Genomic DNA, 26,024 nt, shown 5'->3' on the forward strand with positions numbered 1-26,024 from the left:
AGATTGAGAAAATGGCTGGAGAAGGGATGTCATATGGGGACCAGAAAACTACAGAATGTATCTGAAAGTGTCTCCTTTCCAAAGAGACCAAACAATGTTGCAATAGGATGAACTTTGGAACAAAAGGAAGGTTTATGGCAATACATGGCTTGTTTAAAACTATTTCTAAACTCCTATTTTCAGACCCTGTTTTTCTCTTTTACACTAGAGTATTCCTTATAGTCCCAACCTTGTATTACCAACACATATCTGCAAAATCAACAAACTGATGTGATCAAGGGTCAGAGTTTGTGTCTTAGCAGGGAGAATACTTTTTGTATAAAGTGATACCCCACCATATTCTTTGGCATACTGATAATGTATAATTCTGTGTAGAGAAAAGGTTTCTGAACCTTGAGACCTGCAAGCAAACTTAACTTGTAAGAAAAGTTTCTGTCACTACTATTACTGTTTTGTCAAGGTTTCAGACATTATATAAACTTCTATTATAAACTATATTTGCTGATCATTTTTTGCATATTCAGCCAGGCAATTTTGCTCAGCCCGGCACAGTGGTATTTCTCAACTCACACAGCAACTCTATTTGTGGCAAAATAATTGACTATCAGAGCAGGCTGCTTAACAGCATGTAAGGCATCATAACAGTAACAAAAAAGAAATTATTTTAGAGCCTAAAAACACAAGAGGTTGCACACTGTATTGCTAAAATGCACATGAGACTAAAGCCCCAGCACTGAGATGGGAAAAATTCTTGGTTTGGAGATCTGCTCCTTGTATTGCTCTTGGGTTTTTTTGGTGCAGCCACAGTTTTATGTGAAGAATATAACCACCACTGATAGGGCTGAACCTTCTTTTGACACAGAGTCACATCCTTTTCTCCCTCGCTGTCTGTCTAGCTCAATGGCTCCTACAATTCTTGTCTGCACCACAACCCAATTTCCTTTAAAAATCCATCTTTTCCCCGTTTAACCTACAGTCTTCTTGAGAGGTGAGAGATTTCAATCCTCCTGGGCTGAACCAAATCCAAGAATCTGGCCTCCCACTTGCTGGGTGAGGCTGTCAACCATCAGGCTATCACACAACAGACCTACAGCATCTCTCTGTGCCTCTTGGCTGGTTTGAAGTCCCCAGGAGATTTCGGCACTCATCCACCCACTTCTGAGCGCCAACAAAGAGACAGGAGCTTACTCCCAGCTATTCAGGTCTGGCAGAGTTCTGGGCACATGTACAAAGTCTCAGTAGTTTCCTGGAAGACATTTTCTGATGTATGCCATGTATCAACAACATAAAACCAGTAAAATCCTGTGATTATTCCTGCTCTCTGTGAAACACAAAAAATTGAGTTTCTTAAAGCTGGACTAGCTTTCTGATCTAGTTCACAACATCACCTGAAAAACAACTGTGAAAACTGACCTTAAAGGAGAGAATGAGGCAGTGCTGTGAACCTAAACAGTGTTTCAATTAAACATTTAATCTCTTGAAAGCATAACATCATGTCTAAAATCCACCTAAATCCTTCTTTGGATTTGACCCCCATCTTAGATTACTAATCATACCTACTGCATTTTGCATTACTGTGAAATTTTTTATAAGTCAGCTCTTGTCATGAAATCCAGTACTACAGAGAAATGATCACAATAATGAAAATCTACAAACCAAACATCCTCTCTCTTTCTCATGAAGTCAGTCTTCAGTGTAGTGCATCCCACAGCTGAACTTTTTGTTGCATTTCTTCACAGAATCCTTTTAAGAGATAAACTTGACAGCATGATCTGATGAGAAATTATGTCTGTGATTGTGTTGGGCCAGCAATGGAAAAAATAAAAGCTTTTTGTTAACTCTCTTGAGTCTCTATTAACTGTAACATACAGAGTGCCTCCAGCTTCTGAGGTGACTGTTAAAAAGACAGGTTGTTTTCGTGACAGCCAGATGTTTTGACAATATTCTGTGAAAGCATTCCTTCCTGCTGGCTAGGGATTTGGTGTGAATGCTTTCTGTGTAATGCACTGTGTCCTGCATTTTTATTTGGGGCTTATATGAAAAAACTATTGAGTGTGGTGCTTGTCAGGCAAGTCTGGAGACTTCTGGAAGATTACAGCTTTTCTCCTGATGGTGCTGTAGAAATGTAAGCCAGTGTGCTTGTGGAGCACTGCCAGATCTGAGGGGGCAGTTCCATGTAGCACAACATAACTTCATTCCTGATGCTACAACCTGGAACGGTTTCTTGCTCTAATGCTGGGTTGGCCCCTAATGGTCTTTGCCAGAGTAAGGAATGTCATGTGCCATATTACCCAAACCTTGATTAAAAATAACTGAATGTTAATGCACTTAATTTTGATCTAGGTCAGGCTTCTCACATGCTCAAACATGGAAGCTGACATTTTGTATTTTGAAATGCACTGCCACATCTGTCTCTAACTGGATTAACTACATAGACAACTGTTATTGTAAGTCATTTTAGTAACTACAGCTCACTATATTATTGAGCTGGTATTAACTGGACCACAGTATTAGCATGTCACAGCTTGCTTTGAGGCAGAGGCAAACCACCAAAGAGGCTGCATGCAGCTGGCCATGTTGGACGTTGCTCCCTCATCTAATTTTTAAATTCACATGGCTATGACTAGTACTGCTCACAAGGTGTGGGTTGGGAATAACTGATCCAGTTAATCACCAAAATTCTCCATAATGAGGCTGGCCTCATTATGATGTTCTTTACAGAAGACAGTCAAGTCAGAAGAGAAATCATGTTTAATGGCATATATGTACCATTACATATACAATGGAACACAAATAGTAATATTGTGCTGTGTCTGCTTTTTCCACAAGGTCTGTATCGCACCTGGAGGCCCTTCCGTGTGCACAGGTGGCACAGACTGCCCGGGGCCCTGCAGAGCCGGGCACCTCTCCCCACTGACAGCATCCCCTGGGCTCATCATCCCAGTGAAAATCCCAAATATGTTTGAAAATGGAATTAGCAAAACGTGGTGTTCTACGTCAAGCGTAAACACGAGAAAAAGCTTCAAGGTCTGCTCCTGTATGGTAACAAAACGGTTCCTTTCTGAACAACTGCTGGAAACTCCCCCCCCCCCTTTTTTTTTCCTTTTTCTTTTGTTGTCGTCACAGAGTTGTTAAGAGCTGAAAGGGACCTCTGGAGATCATCTAGTCCAACCCCTGCCAAGACAGGATGGCCGACAGCAGGTTAAACAGGAACGCGTCCAGGTGTGGGTTGAATACCTACAGAGAGGGAATCAGTGGGGACAACTGATTCCCAGCACTTCAGGAAACTGCAAACGCGGACGCTGAGCGCTGTCTCCGCTCAAGCGACCCCGTTAGTAAGTTAACTGCGATCGATCTTTCCCTGCGCCAAGCGCCCGGACAGCTCTGCCCGGGCAGCGCGGGGACCGCGCCGGGAGCGGCCCTTCCACCGGGCTCAGGCGGGGGCTGCCAGCAGGAACACCCCCACCCAGATGTGAGAGACCCCGGGCTTGCCTGGGGCCCACCCGCCCAGCACTTCCCTGCTTCCTTCCCTCCTTCCTCCCTTCCCTTCCCTCTTGCCTCCCGCCGCCCGCCCGCACCCCGGGAGCGCGCGCGGCGGGGCGCTCGATGCGCAGGCGCTCGGGCCGCGCCTGCCCCGTGCCGCGCACCGAGCGGAGCCGGAGGGGGGGCCGGGCCCGCCCCCTGCGCCCGCCGGGCCGCGCTCGGCGCTGTCCCCGCCCGCCTCCGCCTCCAGCTCCGCCCGGGCGCTGGGAGCGGCGGCAACTTCCCCTCAAGTCCGCCCGGCGGCGGGGGGATGATGCGACCCGTGTGAGCGCGGCCCGAGAGGGGCGGGCGCGCCGAGCACAGGCAGCGCCGGCAGCAGCGGCAGCCCCGCCACCGTGGTCAGAGCAGCCCGGCAGCCGCCCGCCTCAGCCCTCTGCCCTCCCCCGGCCGGGGCGGGAGCCGCCGCGGCCGTCCCATGTCCCGCAAGGCCAGCGACAATGTGGAGTACACGCTGCGGAGCCTGAGCAACCTGATGGGCGAGAAGCGGCGGCGGCAGGCGGACGGGTCCGCCGGCTCGGGCGCGGCGGCGGCGGCGGGCGAGCGGAGCCTCATCGCCGCCGAGTCCTGCTCCAGCCTCAACAGCGCGGCGTCGGGCGGCGAGCTGGAGCGGGCGGCGCGGCGGCAGTTCCAGCAGGACGAGACCCCCGGCTTCGTCTACGTGGTGTCGGTCTTCTCCGCCCTGGGGGGCTTCCTCTTCGGCTACGACACCGGCGTGGTGTCGGGGGCGCTGCTCCTCCTGAAGAGGGAGCTCAACCTGGACGCGCTGTGGCAGGAGCTGCTCGTCTCCGGCACGGTGGGCGCCGCCGCCCTGTCCGCCCTGGCCGGCGGCGTCCTGAACGGGCTGTGCGGCCGCCGACCCTGCATCCTGCTGGCCAGCGGCCTCTTCACGGCAGGGGCCGGCGTGCTGGCTGCCGCCCGCGACAAGGAGACGCTGCTGGCGGGACGCGTGGTGGTGGGGCTGGGCATCGGTGAGTGCCGCGCCGTCCCGCCGGGATCCCTCCCCGGGGGGACCCGGCTCCTGTCCCGCCGGGGGCAGAGCTCCCCCGGGGCAGGTTTTACCGAGGCAGAAATCCACCCTTGCTGCGGGGCAGTCCGCGGGCAGAAGGTTAAGCGGCCCCTGGGGTGTGCGGGGCTCGGGGGCTGGCGAGGGGAGTGCTTGGCTGAGCCAGGTCCGGAGCGGGGTCCAGTGGCGATCGCGGCGAGGTGTGCAAGAGGGCCGGGTGTGTGTGCTTGCCCTCTTCGATTTTACTTACAGGTGGTGTAGTCCTGACCCTTTTTTGGGAGACTTGTCTCTTTTCTGTACGAGGAGAATCCTTTCTGCAATTTCGTCTTTCGGGTGGTCTGTCAGTGTCAACCGCGCACACCGCAGGCTTTGCATTTGAGGGGAAGTCAGAGGAGACGAGGAGATCACGCCTGTCTTTTCGAACTGTAAAGACCTCCCTTCGGGTTCCCTGCACAGCTTTGCCTGGGCACTAAAGGAGTGCTTCAGGGACAAAATGAGGTAGTAATCTCTCTGGTCTAAATGAGATGACGCTTGCTTTGGGAGGCTTTGGATTTCATTAATGGAATCCTGAACATGAATTGCTGCTCTTTGATTGCCTTCCTATATACATTGCGTAACTTGCAAAAGCAGTAGGTTTGGGTAAAACTTTATAGTTGTCCCAAAGAACTTGGCGTGGCAGCTGTTTACTGTAACCCATGAGCCTGATTTCTGTGCCAGCTATCTATATCCTCCAAATTTTGGTTGCTCTTGAGCTTGAGCTGGCATCCTGTCAGACAGTAATCTGAATTATACTCATCATCAAAGATGGGCTGTGTGAGATTAATCAGAATCCTTGGACTATAGTAGGTATTAAGAAAAGGGGGGGGTGGAAGAGAGAAGTGAACCTTTCTTGTGATCTTGCAAAGATCACGTATGTAAAAGAATGAGGACAAATTGAGAATTAAGACTCTTTTCCCCCCAGTGAGCGAAGTTCTGTTTCTTAGCCATTGAATAAAAATTTGAATCCTCAGGCTTGTTATACACGCACTTGCTGTGATGCGATTCATGGTTTTATTAAGGAAAAAAAGTTAGTGAGTCATAATGAGGGCTGTCAGAAGTAAAATTGACTCCATCTGTGAAAGGGCTCATGCTGGTTTTCCTGTACAGTAAGGGACATCTTCAGGCTGCAGTTTTCCTACCCCAAGTTGGATGGGTTTTCTCATTTTTTAAATGCTACCTCTGCATTATTTTTGTTTAATCAAGAGTTCAGACTGCAGAATATTAATAGCGTTTGTTATAAAGTTCAGTAGACAAGAAAACTGAATTTCACTATGAGGTGGCATAACAAGAGTTTTGATGGCAATATGTAGTACATATATTTAGTGGTAGATACTAAAAATACCAAATTTGACATCTTTTTGTGTTTGTAAAGCTTCTCATGTTCTTTGGCAGTAACTGGTTTACATTGACAACTTGAGGGGCAGAGAAAGGAAAGGGATGGATGGTTTGCTTGACTCATCTGTAAGTGTGTCTTGTAGAGACATACATAGACATGTTGGAATTGTTTTACAGTGGTGCAAATAAATGCCACTGGTATTGTTGGAGAGATATGAGACTTGGGGCTTAATATAGTTAAGATGTAAGTCACAGAAATGGAAATTGGGAGATAGAGGTTGTTCTTTTGTACAGCTGTAGATCTCTTGTGTGGTCTGGGGAGAGCAATCTCTCTTTAGGCTCTGTCCACATCAGGGACAGAGGTGGTGATTCTGCTGGGGCTCTGGAGAGCTGAAGAACTGAGATATTTTCTGAGGACTGTAAGGCACAGAGACACTGTGTTCCTTTGTGATGTTTTCTCCCTTTTTTTTTTTTTTTTTTTAAATCAAAGATTGCTCTTTATGTGATGGAACATATGGCCAGAAACAGAGCTTTGCCTTAAATTGCTGTAGTGAAGCATCACAAGAGACTCCAGGAATTGCAGTCCAAGGCTAACATAGTTTATTTTCAAGAAGTAAAAACCCGTAGTGGTTCAAAGCTGTTCTCATGTAGCAAACTGCAACAATCTCTACATTAAATTCCCCACCAGAGGGAGCCTGGATAATTTCATGAAGGCATTAGAAACTGGAACTTTTCCTTTCATCTCTTGGAGGCTTCTGACTATCATTTTACTGCCCACAGTAACCCAGAACTTCCTAATGTTGGTGTAAGAAGTCTGCTCAGTAATGTGACACTTCAGTGATAGTGTGAATTGCTAAAATGTGAGGATGCAGTGGTGTAGTGTTATGAATGTTTTCCTATCTGAAAACCAGTAAAAACTTCTTGACTGTGTATAAATTTTAGACATTTTTGAGGTCTCTTTCCTTTGACTCTCTGCAAATTGCCTATCAAGACATCTGCTCCTGAAATATGTGTTTGTTTGCATTTAATAAATGAATTACTGTGTTATGGGCAGTACTGTGGTGCTGTAAAAGCACATGTGGTGGCTACCTATGGACTTCCTTCTGTCCTTGCTGGTACAGGGCAGATCTGGGCTGAGTTTGCCCGTTTGAGAAAAGGGCCATTTTTCTTGTGACTGTGATTTATAAAGGCCTACAGTTAAATTTTCAAGGATGAAAACCACAGGATATATGCTAAAATGAGGAACATCTCTCATTTGTCTGTCTTGTCCATTTCTTACAGTTTTCTGTAGAGACGCTTTGAGATGAAAAACTGTCCTTTTCAGCAATTACAGAAAGAGATGTTTCTGGAAAATAAAGACCTTCTCTCAAGGACAGCCCAAAATCCTCTTTTATTGCAAATGTTAAATATATTTTTATGGTGGAAACAGTTATTTTCCGTTTCTCTCCCACCTTCCCTCAGTGTAAATACAAAATATAGGGAATGCATAAAATGGGAAAACATGTTCAGCATATGCTTAGAATATCCTTAGATCTTTTCACATCTGAATTTCTGAATACATAGTTCATGACAATTCCAGGCTAAATGACTTAAGAGCAAGGTTATGGCCATTATTCCCTCCCACCTACCCCTTTCCAAGGGTATCCCTGACTCTTTAGCAATTTGTGTGAGCCAGATGTCAGGAATGCAGCATTTGGACAGATATTCGTTGCAGCACATGTGGGCAAAATTCAGACATAGGAGAAATTGGATTGCATGTGCTTGGTAGCACTTTGTATGAGCTTAGCTAGGAAAATAAATGTCATTGGACCTTCTGCATCTGATAATGCTGAAGGCCTCAGCCTGGTGCTGGAGGGTGCCCAGCCACACTCGGTACAGGACTGAGGGTCAGCATAGTTTAGCCCTGTGTTGGCTGCTGTAGTTTGTGTGCTTGACAGGAAAGCCACGTCCTTTGCTTGGCTCCTCTTTGGGCCTGAGGTCAGGCCAGAACTGAAAGACATGTACAATCATTAGGTGGATGATTAGATTCTCCTGTCTTGTTTGGCATGCAGAATAAATGGTGCTCAATTAATGATCAGCTTTTCAGTGTTTTGCTTTCTTGCTCAGTGTGTGGCTTAGGCATTACCTAATGCACATGCTACCCAAGCATGGTTGCTTAGGACTACAGTGTGTGCATGTTACTGGGTCTGCAATGCAAAGGGGACCTGCCTGGTTAGGTGCCTTATCTTCTCCTTGACCCTTGTCTTTGGTACATCTTCACAATGTGAGCCTCCTGCTCAGTACTTGCTTTGTACTCAAAATATCTGTCTTTATTTTTTTTTTTTAAAGGCTATATTTGAGTGTGACATATGTAGTGTTCCTGGTAGCATCTTTTTAGTACATATGTAGGTCATTTTCTGAGCAGAGGAAACAAGATTGTACACAGAATTAGACAGGAGTGTAAAGCGCTGGCATATGGTTTAGGGCTCCCCTGGTGGGACTGCTTTCTACTGACAGGAAGGTTCAAAAGCAAATAACAACAATAACCCAATTTAACCGAATCATACAATACCAACTCTGTATTCTCTTTGCAGTGTTAAAGTAAAGGTCCACCACATCAGCTGGACTACCAGATACACTGTGAAAATATTAGAAAGTAATTGGTATGACCTGTTGCCTGTGAAAGATGAGGATACATGTGCTGGGCTTTGTTATTACTTTTTTTGTATACTACTGAGCTTTTTCGGGTGATGCATATTTTTATCTTGGAAACACAGGTTCATCTTCTCATTCCCCCTCCCTAACTCCCCATGGGAAGCTCTAAAGCTTCAATCTGGTTTTATAACTGTGTCCACCAGGTTTTTTTCAAAGGAGTTTACACCTCAGTACATTTTGGAGTTACCTTCAGCCCCCAAATACGCTGTGCTGTTTCTGACAGATCCTTGTAATTTTCAGTCCAGAGGTTCATAGGCTATTTTTTGTGCTGGAGACAGTGGTTTGTTAATATAAGCTGGCAGTAGGGATGGAGGGGAATGGAGAGACCAATTGCTGGGTTGTTGGAATCAGCTCTTCTACTGTCACTGCCCAGAGGTGCTAACCCAACTTTCCAGGGTCTAAAGCTACTGACATTACTGTGTGTGTGCAGGATTGGATCTCTGTATCTTAAGAGCTTAATCTGTTCTTGTGCAAAAGCATCTGGAAGGATACATTAGCTTCTGACTGGAACTGTGATCTTGCAGGGTACCGGGATTAATTTAAGATGAAAAACTGTATCTTTTGAAGTCCTCTAGTTTTGTGTGCATTGGACAGGATATGTGGTTTTACACTCAGTTCACTGTCATGTTGACAAGCACTAACTCCTTTATTGTTGTTAATAAATCTTAATTAATAAATCTTGACATTGTTTTTCTAAATGATGTCTCTAAAACATGGGGATTTTGTGAAATAGTGTTCCTGTACTTGGTCAAATTGTTCTATCAAAACATAATTCCTGTTGTATTCTAAGTATTTTGGTTAATTTTGGAAAAAATAAAACTCATCCATTTCATATGTGACATAAAAATGAAATTTTTATGATCTTCTTACTCCTGATAAAAAGGCAACTTGAAGGAAACTTGCAGGGTTAAACACAAGTGTTTCCTTACCTAGCTTGAAAAATTCACATGGGCACTGTAGGTAGGCTTATTTTCAAAGCACTTTGTTTGCTACAGGAACAGGAGACCAGTGGCATCCACTTACCATGATGCTGAAGATAGGAAATCATTCACCTGGAACTCCTAGGCTTGAGTAACTTGTTTGGCTGAAGCACCAGTCCCATCAGCAGAGGCACAAGGCAGGACATCTGAGCACAGTCAAAACAGCACATTCGAAGTGCTGGTTGCTGTCTCCTGCTGTTTGTTCACTGTCAGAACATGCACTTAATTTTTGTTCTCAGCCTATTAGTCTGTGCTTTGCCAATTGTATCCTGAGAAGCAATGAAAAAAATAAACCACTGAAAGTAGATGCTGAAAAGAAGGGGGCATTTGAATTATCTTTTTTCCTTATCTCATTATCAATGGGGTTTTATATTGTATTTTCAAATACATTGATTTATTTTAAAGTGTAGTATTTTAGTAATCTTAGGGATTTTCCCCTTGAAAGTATGGTAATTTTTTTGCAAATCCTATGGAATTCCTGAAAATTGGTGATTTCTACTTAGGGTGGCTGGACTCAAACTGAACCACCATGGCTGGGCTGTGTGCTGGCACCACAGAGCTGTAATGGGCCTGATGGACAGCTTTGTTTGCAAAATTGTTTCATGGGTCTTTGTTGGTGAGTTTTGACATCTGACTTATACAATCAGTGTTTCTGGTGTGAAGAGCCTGGGTCTGCACTGGATCTGCTGAAAGCCTAAAAACAGTGACTGCTGAAAATTAGGGGAGTAGAGAAACCTTTGTTTTCTTTTTGCAATGATTATGCCTGTGAACAAGTATCAAGAGAAACAGCTATTAATTATGGTATAAAGATCTTGTGTAACACAGCTTTGGATGAGTGTGTAGCCATTTCACTATTTCAGCTGAACTCTCTTTCTGTAGGTCTTCTAAAATACATTTTGCATATGATAATTGTAGAAATGAAGGCTTAAAAGCACACATTCCTGTTCTTTCAGTGTCTGATCTTCCTCTGTTTTGTTGGCAGATTTAGACTGGTTTTATGAAGGTTTTATTCAAAGCAAATATCTGTTCTGAAGGGGAATTTTTCGTTGTTGGTTTCTCATTTTGACTATTTATATACCAAGTCACTGAAGTTGGGTTTCTTGGCTCAAACAGTCTGTCCCTCCTTCCTTCAAAGGTCCCTTACAGACGTGCTGCTGGTGTGGATGAAATGCCACACAGTGACCTTGGAACTCCCCACAGATCTGTCTGGCTGTGGATAGGCCACAACATTCTTTCAGCTGTGGTGTTGGCCAGTGTGCTCCCACTCCTGCCTTGGGTTGATCTCTTACTGGGCTGAATAGCAAGGGTGCCTGGGTGCCTGCCTCTTCTGCAGCTGGGGACAGACTTCTTTCTTGTGTTCTTCACCTTCAAACAGCCCACTGTTTTCTGAAATTCCTTTATGTTCCCTAGGGATTGCTCCTGGGTGGACTTTCATTGAAGTTCTGCTGTCTCTTAATGTGACCATGTGTTAGTGAGCTCAGACATTGAAGTAGTTGTGTGGATTACAAAAAAAGGGGAAAAAAAAGTTCTGTTCATTGAGATGTGCAACTTTTTGCGTGTCTGAAATTAGAGTCACCTGGCATTGCACATATTTTCATAGTCCAGACAAAATTAAATAGCTTAGAAACATGTGCCTTAAGTGGGAGGCCTATGGCAAGAGTTTTTAAACCTTTTCCCAGAAGTGGGAGTTTCTGCAGGCTAACCTGCAGAAACAAGAAGTTACAATCCTTTTGTTTCTCTTTTCATTCATTCAGGAACCTCATGAACATGATTTTCTCCACTGTTACTTCCCTTGCAAGGGAAGTAAAACCAGTAATTGTGATTTTAATGTGTCTATGGACATAATCACTTTGGAAAAAGATTGTGTTCCAGCAGCTGTAAGTATTAGGTATATCTTTGTGTTTAGCTACAAGTCTTCTACTTTGCTGTCATACTTTGGAAATACAGGGGAATATGTTCCAAGTCGGAAGAGCAGAAAGGCCTGCCTGGGGTTACACATGCTGTGAGGTGTGTGGCTTTGTAGATAGGGAACATGTTGTGGTGAGCACTGCTCTGAGAAACATCTACTGAAGTGATTGCTGCCATGTGCCAATGGAAAAAGGTTTTTAATTTTTGGTTGTTCATAAGAAGTTCTCTCCTGTTCCTTCGCTTAAATACTTGTTCTGTGCTAGAACGGCACAGAAACCCTACAAAGCCTCGAACAATCTACCTTGCTTAGTAACCTCTGATAGTTTCCTAGGTATGTTTTTGTAGTTTTAGCACTCCTACTCTTGGTTCACCAGATAAGAACTTTGAATTAGGCCTACTTGAAGGGACCAATAATTTGAATTTTGATTTCCTCCCCCAAATTACCATTGGTTCTTGTCCAAAACATGTAATGGTACTACAGTACTTGGTAGTTATCTGTGTTATCTGTGGGGTTTGTAACCAATATTGTCAAAATTCAAGCAGTATGCCCCACTAGTTTTTTACAGCTCTAATCCTGGAGGAACTTGCAGTGCTTAACCTGGAGAAAATAGATTTGTTGATTTACCCTCTCATCAGCTGCACATTCAGAAATGGATAGGCTGTCAGGATTCAGTAATTTCTTTAAGGAAGAGTTAGATGATCCTGATGCTGAAGACAATTAACTTCTGAGCATGTTGCAATTTTTTCTTCTGCTGTTGTAGCATAGGCGTCACATTCCACCATTCCATTGGAAAAATTATCAGGAATTAGGGAAGGAACAGAAAGCTACTATTTTAAAGATGCCTATAGAAAGTTGGAAGCAAAAGCTGCATATTGAAGCTAATAAGTATACCTAATAGCTATTTCTGAAGTTTTGATAGGAAAAATGGTAGATAACCAAATATATTGTGATGAAAGCCATGACAGTGAGATTGAAGCAACTTCAGAAATCTAGAAAGATAACAGAAGTACAGAGCCTACATGAGGTGTTGGAGACAAGGAATGTTTTTGCTGCCTTTTTGAACATCTAACTGGGAACAGGGAGAGCTGGAAGCCTAAGTTCTGGTGTAGCTGATGGAGGATGGTATACTGTAATCCCAATGTCAAATAACTCGAATCAAAGCTCGTACTCCTTTGGAATCTTGTCCAACTTGTGATAGTAGGAAAGAAATACTGCTTCTTATGGCACTTTTGGTGTGATTAAGGTCCAGGTCAGCATGCCTTGTTTGCTGTTCCTAGTTGTTTGAGGACTTACTCTGCCTAACTGTTATTTTGAACTTACTTTTCTATTTGTAGCTGCCCACCTAGGAGGTTTTGTTTAACCCATAGGTTAAGGAGATATATAATCCATATATTAAGGAGATAAAATTGTAGGGACTCGCCACTAAGTACTTGCTCTCTAATTTGGTTAATTTTTTTAGGGTTGTTGGTTGTAGCTGTGATGTAGAGAGTCTAATATCTGAGGAAGGCAGTGTGGTAATGAATGAAATGGAGCACAGTGAGCATGGAGGAAGTACTGGTTAAGTCCTAGGCTGTGTGTACTTTAAGCATGCACTTGAGCAAATATTATCATATAAGTGACCTTTTTTGTTTGTTCACAGGTCCTTGGTTATTGGACTGTTGAGGTCAGTAGTAGCTATGTCAGCACAGGAATGGGGAATCTGCCTGAGGGGAAAAGGTAAGTCTGGTTTTATTCACTATGGAGTTCAGCTAAGTCTTTTACCTCATAGACTCCCTGCTCCTGCATTAATCATGAGCACTGCTGACCTCACCAGTCCAATTCACATTGGAACAGCTTGGTACGAATGGAAGTCCAAAGCCACCTGTGCAATTTCAGGATCTTGAAGGTAGAGGTAGAAAAGTTGACATGTACGTAGGCATTCATGACGTCTTAGCCTAGCAATTCAATCACTATGATAATACTTTGAGTCAATAAGTTGGGTCTGGCTTTGTGCTGTATGTGGTTTCTGGGTAAGAGGAGTAATAAAGCACGGATCCTTCCTCTTGTAATGATTGACTGGCATGTTCCTGGAAAAAATCATTGGTGCATACAGCAGAAATGTGGGCACACATTGAGTAGACCATTACACAAATAACGACAACTCTTTTAGTGAGTGGGAATGTACTAAATTCTTCCCTAAAATTGTTTACTGAATTCTTTGATAGCTTGGACAAGAAGGTATTGTTTATATAATAGTACCTATTGGGCTGGGAACAACAGTTGTTTGCACGTGTATGCTCTATGTGATTTTTCTGTGCATCTTACTGTCCTGCAGCTCCTGACCCCTGTCTGCACTTTTACTAACTAGGTTAAACAAAATGTTATCGTATTTAACAGTCTGTGTGCTTCTAAAAAAGCTATAGTTTCAAGGCATATTTTTTAGGTCATGCGCTGTTATTTTACTTTCCTTTGTGTCTGCTGATGGTGACTTTAAAGTAAGCAGATACTGTTTGTGTTTTGGCTTTGATTCTGCCTACTCTGTCCCCACCTACTCCTTCCCTTCATTCAAAAGCTGTCTGTTGTATCAGTCTGCAGGGCCTTTCCCTGATTCAAAGTTAATTGCTTTGCCTGACACCTAAGTACTATCTGGGCTATTAATCATTATCCTCTTAGATGTGGAGTGTTCCCTTGCACAGAAGGAAACACTGCTCTGATCTTGTAACCCAGCAGTATGCAGAAGGCTTTTCCTCATAGCTCAAGACCCATAGGGTTGTTCTCCTCGGTAATACCAGTTGGATCTTCAGCAAGATCTGAGCCAGCTGTTTAGAATTTAATCTGTGTTGCATTTAATCTATTCAGAAGTTAATTCTCAGTAATTCACCCTGTAGTGGTAAAACTTCTGAGGGACTATGTGCCTGTTTTCTGGTGTTCCTTACCTAGAATCTTAGCCTGTTTCTGGCTGATTAATAGAGCCTCTGCCTCTGGTCACATGCTGCCTTGTATCTTTGATCCCTGAGTATGGATTTGTGTGCGTGACTATTTAGATGGGTAGTTGAGGCATAAATCCCTCTGGCAGCTTGCTGGTTGGATGAGGGCAAGCCTGGCCTGCCTGTTAGCCTGCTGTCTCAAGCTTTGCTAATTCATTCTGCTTTTCTTCCTAGAGACTCTTTCCAGGATACATGAAGTGAACCTGTGCTTGTTAAATGTGATGAGGACTTCTTATGAACTACTTTGCTGCAGTCAGACTAGTCAGTTTTTCAGTTTATCTAGCTGAAATGGCTTATTATCCCAAGTTTCCCCTATGAGAGAACCTAACTTGGACTGGGTTACAGGAAAACCACAGTTCTTGCATTTGTGCATAGAAGGAGGAACTGGAAGTTTGTGTGCTACAGTAACACTGCTTGAGCCTCAGTAACTCCTCTGCCATACTTGTCTTTCCTGACCCATGTCGGTGAGGAGAATGTCTGATCCAAGCCTTCTAGACAACCACATTGGTAAGCAGGAATGCAGACATCTGGAGAACTCCGTGTGTGTATGCATACACAGGAAGAATTGAATAATGAAATAAAATTATATTGGTGGATATTTTAATTAGGAGTTGATTGTATTTTTGTGGTGAGAAAAAATGAGATTGGAGGTGGATGTGCAAGAGGATATTGTGAACCAGTTGTGCAGATTTTCAGGATTTGGGTGTTTGGAACAGATTCCACAGTTGTGCTCTGGAAGACAGAACATATGAAGAACTACATTGAGGTATGGGGCCATTCTTTCTGCTTCTGTATTTTTTTTTAATCCAGTGGGAATATGTAGTACTTGGCTCAATCCTTTCTTTTTTGTTAAATTTTTATGAAGTAGAGATGTATGTTTCCTGATTTAGATAATATGGATTTGTGTGTTTTAATGCCTGCACAGGGTAACTAGCAAGAGAGAGAACTTCAAGAGACCTGAGGTGGTAGATATGGATATCACACTGAGCTACAACTGAAAAATATAACTTAAGGCAGATTTTCTAGAGAAGTTTGTAAGACTTTTAAACTGATATTTGAAGATAACACACATCATATTTATTTATTTATCATATTTATTTGTTAATGATTATATTCATCTTCTATGGTATTTTGCCTACAACCAGGCTCTCTTTCTTGTTTAAAGCAAATGATTCAGCTAGTTGTAGTAAAACATGAAAATGCCTGTGTGCATGCTTCTCAGTCTCACACAAATATGTTCCCAGTGTTGCTGAATCATCCAGAAGCAATGCATGGCTCTTTGTTTGGATTTCTATTTGTCCTACATTATCAGCACTAAAATACATGTATCCCTAAAGCAATAATAGTTTGAGAAGTGTTAGGTTTACTCTGTCTGCTTTTCACAGTTGCTCTGAGTGTTCTTTGGTTTGGATTTCTATTTGTCATGCATTATCAGCCACTAAAATACATACATCCCTGAAGCAACAATATGCCAAGAAGTGTCTGGTCTGCTGCATTTCACTTTCATCCTTGCTCTATGTGCTTTGTACTCTGGAAATTTGTCCTGTTACAAGGTCTGTAGCCATTATTTTATAAATAATGGTAACTTTTGCTTCTGCAAATACCAGATTGGATTGCCTGTTCTAGGTCCTGTAACCCACACAGTTTGCTTGTGTGTTCTAAAAGCAGTTATAGCAAGGACACTATTGCAAGAAAAAGGATATTATTTCAAGCTGATAGGAAGATCCACAGACACATAGCCTTGAATGCATCTTGCCATAAATAAAGTTCTTTTGTGTCATGTAGTTTTGCAGTCTCAAGCTTTAATTACAGCAATTCTTATGTTAAAATAAGTGAAATGCATGGATGTGTTGGTTTTACTTTGCCATTCAGAAGCCTTTCTAACTTTAAATGCTGCAATGAGGGTGGTGAGGCACTGGAACTGGTTGCCCAGGGAAGTTGTGGATACCCCATCCCTGGAGGTGTTTGAGGCCAGGTTGGATGGGCCTCTGAGTAGCCTGGTCTGGTGGAAGGTGTCCCTACCCATCCCATGGTAGGTGAGTTGGAAGTACATAATCTTTAAGGTTTCTTCTGACCCAAACCATTCTGTGATTCTTTGAATAGGAAAATGTCTTTGTGCAAGTCAGGTCTTTCAACAGTACAATGTGAGATCCCAAGTGTCTGATGCGCTGTCTTTTCCTTAGTAAACATAAACCTGATCTGTTATTCTTGAATTTGTCACTTTCTGGCATTTGGATCATGAAGTGACTGTGGTACTTTATGTCTCCATTTTTCCTTCTGTAAAGTGGAACTGATGTTTGCATTTTCAAAAGGTATTCTTAGACTTATTTAACAAAATAATAATCTTTATTTCTGTCAGTCATAACCTGTTCAACACTGCAATTTCTCTGAATGCACTTCATATTCTGATTTTCAATTTCTTAGGTAATTTCCTGTACAGTCAGATCTCTTCTCTCCTCTGTCCTTCCTTGCTGTGTGTTTGAGCCTTTAGACAGGCAGTACTGTTGGTGGAACCAGTCAAGGAAATCTAGCCTCAGGAAAGCCTGACAGTCAAATCTTACTGAAATGCAGGTAAATTATTTGTTACCAATTACAATTAATGGCTGTTACATAATTCCCACTTGGCTTTGTAACTGTAGGTAATTCTTCTTAAATGGAAGTGCAAACCGTGCATTGATAGATACATATATATACAAATTGTCACATACTTGTCATTGCACAGAAAAATTGCCTAAAATCAACCCACCTCTAAAAGCATTTTAGGATGTATCTCAGTGGAGTAATGTAAGCTTAACTTCCAGAATGTAATCTGACATGCTGTATCACTGACTGCTTATTCTTCAGTTACTCCCACGAGCCTATTCTGTACTTTACAAGCAATTGGCAGAAGAGTTGTTAAAGGACTTTGCCACTAAATGCTTTTGGTAATTTATACCTAAGCTTGAGTTTTCTGATATGGTATATTGGAACACTACTCAAATGGTCTGTATGTATTAGCAGTTGAAAAGTCCTTTGAACTAAGAAAGGAGAACAGTGTAAACTCAGAGTGAGCAGCTGAATGTGGATGTGAACTTGACAGTAATTGCAAGGGAGATCTGAAGATAATGAGCAATAGACATTTAAATTGCTGGAGGCACACACTGCATTGGAAGCACCATCTGTGGGAAGTTTTTCTAGCTGTCACAGTATTGTGATAGGTTACAGATATTAGGGAAGGGGATTCTCTTCTTAAGGAGGTCATCTTTGGTAGCAGGAAGAGTAACGTTTGCTAGAGTAGAGACTTCTTCCCAACATCATCTTCATAGAAGCCTGTCACCCACATGTGTGCTTTGCAACGGATTGTAAAATTTTGTGGGGAAAATACTGTGGTTTTATTGTTTTCTTAGTGCACACGAGTATAAATGGTACTAACTGGGCAGGTAGGAGGGGGTAGTGAGTAATTCAGAGATCCAGTCACCTATGAGCTGTTTTGTGCTTCATTGCCTGTTCCTGGTGCTTTATTAGAAGCTATCACAACTGGTTCCTTTCCTACTCACACTTACTCTATTAGTGCTCAGTTTAATGATTCTTCTCAAGTCGGTAATTAATTCTGCCTTATGATACTGCTTTCCTGCAGTATTGTCAGCAGTCCCTACCTTTTGTTTTGAGGAAATAAGAAAGAGGAAGTAGACCAAAAATGTTATTAAAGTGTAAATAAAGTAATTATTTTTACTTTTGATTGAAAATTTAATTATATGTAACTAGGTTTTACCATAATTGATGTTTCAATTAAATCTTGCTTTATGAATTTTAAAAGATCAGGTGAAATGTGATATAGGGAAAAACAAGATGGGAGACAGTAATTGCTTCATAGTGTTTCTTTAGAAAGAGCCCTGTGAGCATTGAGAGCTCCTTCCCTGCTCTGGTCTTAGGATTTTCAGTTATCCTGAAATAGGGAAATTTCTTTTTAAATTTTTCTCTGTAGAAGCGGAGTAGTGCTGTAAGTGCAGAACTTACAATCTCTTGTATTTCAGAGAGATTTTGGATTTATTTGTGTTTCTGGGTGGTAGCTTGTTCATAAATCTGTTCACTTAAAGCTTGAACCTTAAATGAGAATGTCTTGTCACTTTGAAGGAGGATGTGGCTTCATTTTGGACTGTAAACCTTTGAGTTTTAAGGGTGGAATCCACTTAGTGGGGACAGATATGAAGGAGTTAAATTTATAGGAGACTCTCTGTAGTACCTGTTCCTCAAGTACAGAAAAGCTGGGTCACTTGGAGGCTGGGGGACAGCAAACTGAACCAGTGGAGCATTTAATTGGCTGGTTTGTTATCTTGCAGGTTACACTGATTTATTGCAGCTTGTGTAGTGCAAGTCACAGGAAAAGCAGATTTTATCTTAAAAAGGATATTTGCTGTATCTCTGTTAATTGGAATAGGACTGTCAGGTATGCTTTTTTAATTTTCAACTCCTAATTTTTAAAATTTCTTGTTTTCAGTTTTCTCACTGAATAGGGGCAACAGAGCAGACTGCTGGGTAGGAGAATCAGTGCAGTGCACTGAGTTACAGAAGGGCACTTCAGATACCCATCTTTATTTCCTTTTAATCTTCAGATTATCTTGAGTTACCAGGGTCTTGTATAAATTAACAGAACATCCTGGTGTTTGCCCAGCTTTCACTGTAGGCTGACCTGGAGCTCTGTCTGAATCCTCCCCTGCTAACATACCTGGAGAATGAAAAATAGGGCAGGAAAGAGCTCCACTGCAGGGGCTGTGCTCTGACCTGCAGTTCTTGCATCTGTTTGAAGCAGCCCTCTTACCAGAGTCACAGCTGTTGTTTGGAGGATGACTGTCCATTACAATGCATCTAGAGCCCTGCAAATTGTGAAAGCAGAAAGTCAAGAGAGCAACATTTCCCTGGGCAGTTCATTTCCCTGACAAAATTTAGCAGTAATTTCTTCCCACCTGCAGCATTCACCCACTTCTGGTTAGCTGAGGCTTGCTTACTCAGCTTTTTGTCCTTTGGATGTTGGTAATGGAGTAGTTTATCTGTTCCTTTTTTTTTCCTCTGGCACTTGACTCTACTGCCTTGCTTTTTTTTTTTTTTTTTTCCCTCCAAATACAGCAGCTTCATTCTTCACTTGTAACATCTCCTTTTTGTCAGCATGAGCCACTGATGGAAGTAAATACACACCAAAATAGTTTAAAGTAACCTTGTATCTCTTGACAGCTTAAGTATTACACCATGAGTCCTGTAGTTGTGATAGACTAGGAGAGCAGTCACAAGTCATTTCTGTGAGTAAACCTGTGTGCCCTGAAGAAGTTCAGAATTGGCTTATCCCTCTACTAAGAACAGTCTAATGCAAGATCCTTGTTCTAACAGTTAAAACCCTCTCTGAGATGTAACCTCTCTGAGATTACTTGAGATATTTACCTGAGATTCCTCCATAGGATGTTCTCCTGTGACAGCTGCATTGCACTGGCACTGATCAGATGTCATGGCATTGGTAGCAGGGAAACACCAGGTCATAAGGAGAAGGATTCATGGAAGCCAGGCATTTAGGCTGACCTGCTGCTCATAAAGAAAGGTTGCCTTAACCCGTGGGCACTGAGAACACCCTTACTCTTCCTAGCATGCAAAACTTGTGTGCCACAGAGGGTGTCTTGAGGGAGAAGTATTATACTGATTTCCACCACCACCCACTGCCTCCATTACTGCAAATATTTTCCCATGTGGTCAAAAAGATGTTTTATTATCTCTGTATGGATCACTTGTGTTTGTAGGCGCAAGCTTGTTTGTGTATGAAACTGCTAGTATAGAAGAAAACTGAGCAATCACTGTGACTTGTATATTTTCATTATAACCATAGTTATATTACTGTCATGAGTGCTACTTGCATTATAAAGATATAATTGAAACTTAGTTTTTAAAATCAAGCCTTAGGCCATAGAAGGCTTACGAGGCTTTTGTTTATTTTTTAGAGCAATAGTTATAAAACCATAGAACTGGTATGTCTTCCTACGAATCATGCTGTTTCTTGTACAACTGGATAAATAAATGTAGTAATTCATATGAAAGTATAGTTCTCTGTGTTGATGTTTGCAATGTATTTACCAGTGGCAAGCCTGAAATTACTGGGGATTATAAACCAAACAGACATTATTTTTATGAATGGCTTTCCTAAATAGTGAATGAACTCATTCAGTGTTGTTTTTCTTTTTTCTCTAAAATACTAAGTTTGCAATGAGATCAGTCTTTCTAATTTTTATTTTCCTTTTAATTAATTGCAAGTGGCAGGTAAGAAAATGCATTCTTCTGCTCATCTTCATCTGGAGCTTCATGTTTGGAGTCAGTTGCCAGACTTCTGGTTAACTCTTCAGTCTTACCTGAAGAGGGCTTTCAGGTGTAAGTTGAAGGCATGCTCTTAGCTGAGCTATAGTTCAGCTTCCAAAGCTTGTTTGTGTTTGCACAGATACCACCTCACTTAAAATTGTAAGTTGGGTAAAGCACCTCTGTAGTAGAACTGGAGAAAAAATGGTTTATAAGCAAAAGTTTAAAGTTAGAAAGTAATACCCATTTTATGTGGAGCTTTCAAATCATTACTCTTTTACTCTGAAAATAAAATTTCTCTGCACAGAAAACACTTGCTAATCCTTGAAGCATTCAACTCTTGTTTTGGGTTTTTTGATGTGGGATTGTTGTTTTGTTTTGTTTTGTTTTGTTTTTTTTAACCAGGTAAAGACTGTGTGCTGTTTGTAATGCTGGCTTTCTGGCACATATGAATGGTTGTGCAGATAAGCCCTGCCAAATCTTTCTGGGTCATTTTAAAACCATACTTCCATGCTGGAAATTGCTGTTTGCTTGGCTAAGTCAGCAGAAAGAGCTGGATTGCCACCCTTCAGCTGCTCAGTGCTGCATCACGAGTCCTTGCCAGCCACCAGATCAAAAGCCTCAAATGGCAAATGGGGTAGCAGGGATGTGGATACACATCCTGATCCCTTGCCTTGCTGGAAGGGGAGCCACTGGATGGGGAAGCAACTCCTTACCTGTGGCTGGGGCTGCCTCAGGCCTTGGCCACATTCAGCATCGAGTTTTTCCTAGGTGTAAGCGAGCAGCCTGTTCAGTGAACAGTCTGCGTGTGCTGAAAAATGTCTACAGCAAAGCACTGGTTATCTCAATTACTATTTACTTAAACTAAACCCATCACTCTTAAAGTAGATTAAGTAGTGCTTGACTTACATGTTTATACAAGCTGTCATAAAGAAAACTATGTTGTAGTCATAATTTTCAAGTGAAAATAAAAAATGCTCTTATTTTCTGAAGTGAGAAGTTTTTGTTATGTGGTAAAAATAAAGGTTGTTTTGAGTGGTATAAACATCTAGGCTGGTTTTACTCTTTTACAATTTAAGATCTTCATCTTACAAGTTTACAGAATAGTTCTTGATCTTGAAATTAATTGAAGAAACAGAAAAAATTAGGATTTTTTGCTAGTTGCTTTTGATAGTTTTTACTCATTTCTAGGGCTGACTGTTAATCTTGTATTGTTATAACAATTGAAAAATACATTTCTTCACAATTTCTGTTACCTTTCTGAAATGGGAACTACAACCTCAAACTACAGGCACAGCTTCCCAGTGTGGCACACTCAGTGGGATGCTCAGGAACCAGGGCAGCTGAGTGGAGAGGTGTCTGGCTGGGTGCTTCACAACTTGGATTAATAGGAACATAGGCTAGCCATAAAGAAAGACTGAATAAGGGTAACTAGTTCTGGATTGCTGGGAAGTGTAGTTGTGACGTGACATATGTAGTGCTAGTCGTTCTCATAGGCTTGAACACTTGCAAAGACCTTTGCTTCAGAATTTCTAGATATCTCTTGTTAATTAAATCCCACTCTTTCTTTCTGAGTTTGACTCTCTAGATAAATTTCTTCTTGACTTGTTTTTTGATTAACTATGGCTTTGAATAATCTCAAACTAACTTTGGATAAAAAAATTATTTGTTTAAAAATATTCTCTTTCCAAAATGAACTGTTCTATATATAGTACCAACACTGAGGCTGAATTGAAACCACTTCAACCACTGTTGAAGTGGTTCTAACACTTAGAATCATAGAATATAGTGAGTTGGACCCACAGGGATCATTAAGTCCAACTCTTGGTCCTGCAAACATCACCCCAAGAATCACACCATGTACCTGAGAGTGTCGTTCATAGGCTTCTTGAACTCTGTCAGGCTTGGTTCTGTGACCACTTCCCTGGACAACCTGTTCCACTGCCCAACCATCCCCTGGGAGAAGAACCTTTTCCTAACATCGAACCTAAATCTCCCCTGACTCAGCTTCACACTGTTCCCTCAGGTCCTGTCATTATGTTTTCTTGAATATTCATGTCTCTTAACTATGATATATGATTGCCTAAGGCTGTTCTTCGGAGATACTGTCCTGGAGATGCTAGAGAAAGACCTCAGCACTTTAATTTTATGGGAATTGTATTCTGTGTTGGCCTTTTGTGTTTTCTTTATGAGCTGGATTTACTTCTGTATCTTTTGAACAAGGAAGAATTTGAAACTTGAAATTACTCTTGTGTAAGGCTAATGTAAATTTTTGGGGCATTGCATTTACTATACGACAGCTTGAGGACACAATTTGAGGTTTTCTTAAGCAAAGAAGGGTTTTGTGGTTTTGATCCTTACTGATAACACACAAGAGTGAAAAAAACTTATTGTGGTCAACAGAAAGAATTATTCATCCATTCTTATTAAGATATGTTTGTTCTATATATCTGAAATGATATCAACTAGTGAGGAGCTTTCTTTGTGTTTCTCCAAATTGTTCTGGTCCTTGACTCCTTCACAGTCAGATGCCACATAGTAACATAGGTTTTTTGGCATCAATTACAACATTGGCCACACTGGTTTGGGCTAGTGGCTAGTTAGGGACATAAAGGTCTGCGATTACTTGGTGTATTAGATGTTCAGCAGCACAGGTTCTTTAATGAACCAGCTCTCTATGATTCAATGAATTAGCATTAAAATAAAATACCAGCCTTAAATGAAGGCTGCTGATGTTGGACCCCTGTTCTAGAAGGGATGCACTAAAACTATCCGTCACTGTGATTTATGTTCTCACAAAGCAATGTGGTCTTAGTGCCAGTGGTTGGTCCCGCTGCCCTTGTGCATTTCAGGCCCTGCTGTAGCCAAGTACAGTTGTGCCACTGCTAAGAAATGGACTTCTACTAATCTGATGTGGGAGAGAGGTTAAATGGGAAAGTGTGCTGCCAGTCATCCTTGAAATAACTTAAAATAACCAGTTATAAAGTACTGATAATGCCTTTATTAGATATGTGCAATGGGTGGGAAACCTAGATATTAGAGAGGACTTGAGCTTTCCTTATGTTTGCACTCAAATACAAGCTGTTCAATGAAGATTTTAGCTTTATCTGCCAGGGAAGTTGTTAGTGTACTAGAACAGCATTCAAATGCACTGCTTTCTCAAGTATTTCCTATTAACATGATTCATAAGGCACTCTAATATCCCCTTAGGTTGACTGTCATTACTGAAAGCTGAAGTGTTTACTGTAACAGCAGAAGAGGACTCTGAGACTATGAAAAGGCTTAATTTCTCTTTAGGTTGAGCAGTACAATTGTAATATGTTGTGAAGCTGTCTGTAGAATAGAGATGGCTGATTGTTGGCAGCTCCTGGGTCTTTGTGACAGTCTTTTAAAATAAGTATCCTTTGCAGTTAAAATGTATCCCTTTTCTCAGTGATGGATGTTCTTTACTCCACAAACTACTTAAATTGATTCTTCTGTAGGCTGAGGGTAAAGACTATACAATTACTGTAGAACTGTTTCAGTTTTTTCAGAAAGTTAACCAGTGTGTTGCCCTTATCCTCCTGAGTGTTACTAACTAGTCAGATGTGAGCAATGTTCTAAAATTATCTGTTGGCAAGAGAGGTGTTTTTGTCGGAGTAAAGCAAAAACTTTAGAGCATAATTTTGTGGGAACACAACTGCAAGAAAGTACTTGATGAAAGTCTCTTTGTACTTCTGGGGTCAACTGTGTTTCCAAGGCACTAAATTTAGATTGGATGTCCAGTGTCCAAGGTGAAAGAAGTTTATTAGATTTCGTGCAAAGTTGCTGGAAGAAAACATTAGCCTGGAGTTCAGCTGTGGCTTGGCAAGTGTTCCCCATCACCTTTGGAATTTGCTATTTAATTGCACTCTCCCCCCTCACCCCTGCAAAAGACTCACCTTGACTTTGTATTCAAACTTTGTTGTAGCATAGCAACCACTGCTAATATTTAATTCCTGATTCTCTTTGCCATAAACTTGCTTCTTCATCAGCTTGCCTCCACAAATCCTCTGGTTGTAGAATCGCTTGCTAAAGCTGCTTAAAATTCTAAGCAGAACAAGTCGTTATGGGATGCTTCTTAATTAAATGAATTTTAAAGTTGGTAGCATTAAAGTTTCACATTTTGATGAAAACTTGCTCCTACAAATTCATTCTAAGATATGTGAAATATCAGTAAAACTCAGTACAGTTTTATTTGTTAGTAAAGGATGCCTCATTCCCATGAGTATTCTAAACATTTTTTAACTTCTATTTCTGTCTTTCCATTTGGAACTCCTATCTGTATATTTCTATAGTGAGCTGTGTGTGTTCTTTGTTGTTAATAGAGATTAATGGCTGAGTTGCTTTACTCTGAAATAGGAACAAAGATATCTTCACTTTTTTTTTTCCTGATTATTCTGATTATTTCACATCCTAATTTTAGTTTCCAACTGGACAGTCTTGAGTCCTTTGGCAGTTCAGGCCACTCCATTGTCATACCTAGTCCTGCCTATGGGCCAGTACAGTCGTTTGATCTCATTGTGGACTGTTTAAGGGAGCTGAGTGGTACAAACCCCTCCAGAGGCAGGGGGATATCCTTTTAGCTGATTGTATTCCCTGGTTTACCTGGTGTTAATGCAAAGGGCCAGCACGTGCTGAAAAGAAAGAGGGACAGAACCATCATGCAGAGAGACAGCAGCTCCTCAATGTGCTTTCTTAGCACTTCTAGTTAACCATTAGTCCTCTTTATTCCTAAACATGAAAGGCTAATTGAGTTACGTGAGGTTTTTTTTAAAGCTACCCAATTCTTGTCACCTATCTCTTGTGTTTATGAACCTTCTGGGTAGTAATCTGAACAGCAACAACAAAAATTTTGTCAGGAATCCTTCCCTATGTTTTTGCTGCTCCTGACAATGGTTATTGGCTGACGCCAAGGAAATGACTGACACATCCTTACTGCCTTAGTGTTTTTTTATTATGCCAGGAGTAAAAGTGGATCTCATTCAATATTCTGTCTCCAGCTTTTTTTGCTCATCTGTTGTTTTTATGACTCACCTTCCCTCCTATCTGCTAGAGACATGACTGGAGCTGCTGTGGAATTCCTGATCTGGACAGGGGTACATTTATATCCAATGATCTTGAAAAAAACCAAAACACTTTAAAATTATTCTGTCTCCCTGGCATTTATTCTCAAATGCTTTTTATAAACAAGAACTCGGATTCATTTGTTAGTCCTTTTGTTTTGC

The 26,024-nt window shown here is 41.7% G+C and overlaps 1 protein-coding gene across 1 annotated transcript in view; it reads left to right on the forward strand.

Annotated features, from left to right (window-relative positions):
• The first annotated feature begins 3,830 nt into the window (after positions 1 to 3,830).
• The window catches only part of SLC2A13 (solute carrier family 2 member 13), a 148,685-nt gene continuing 126,491 nt past the window's right edge, over positions 3,831 to 26,024 (forward strand). Inside the window, 1 exon segment of the mRNA XM_050325107.1 lies at positions 3,831 to 4,511. Within this exon segment, the coding sequence (XP_050181064.1) occupies positions 3,959 to 4,511 (553 nt within the window). The 5' untranslated portion in view covers positions 3,831 to 3,958.

The sequence above is a fragment of the Myiozetetes cayanensis genome, unplaced genomic scaffold (genome assembly GCF_022539395.1).
Source record: "Myiozetetes cayanensis isolate MyiCay16 unplaced genomic scaffold, myiCay2020 scf3, whole genome shotgun sequence".
NCBI classification, from domain to species: domain Eukaryota; kingdom Metazoa; phylum Chordata; class Aves; order Passeriformes; family Tyrannidae; genus Myiozetetes; species Myiozetetes cayanensis.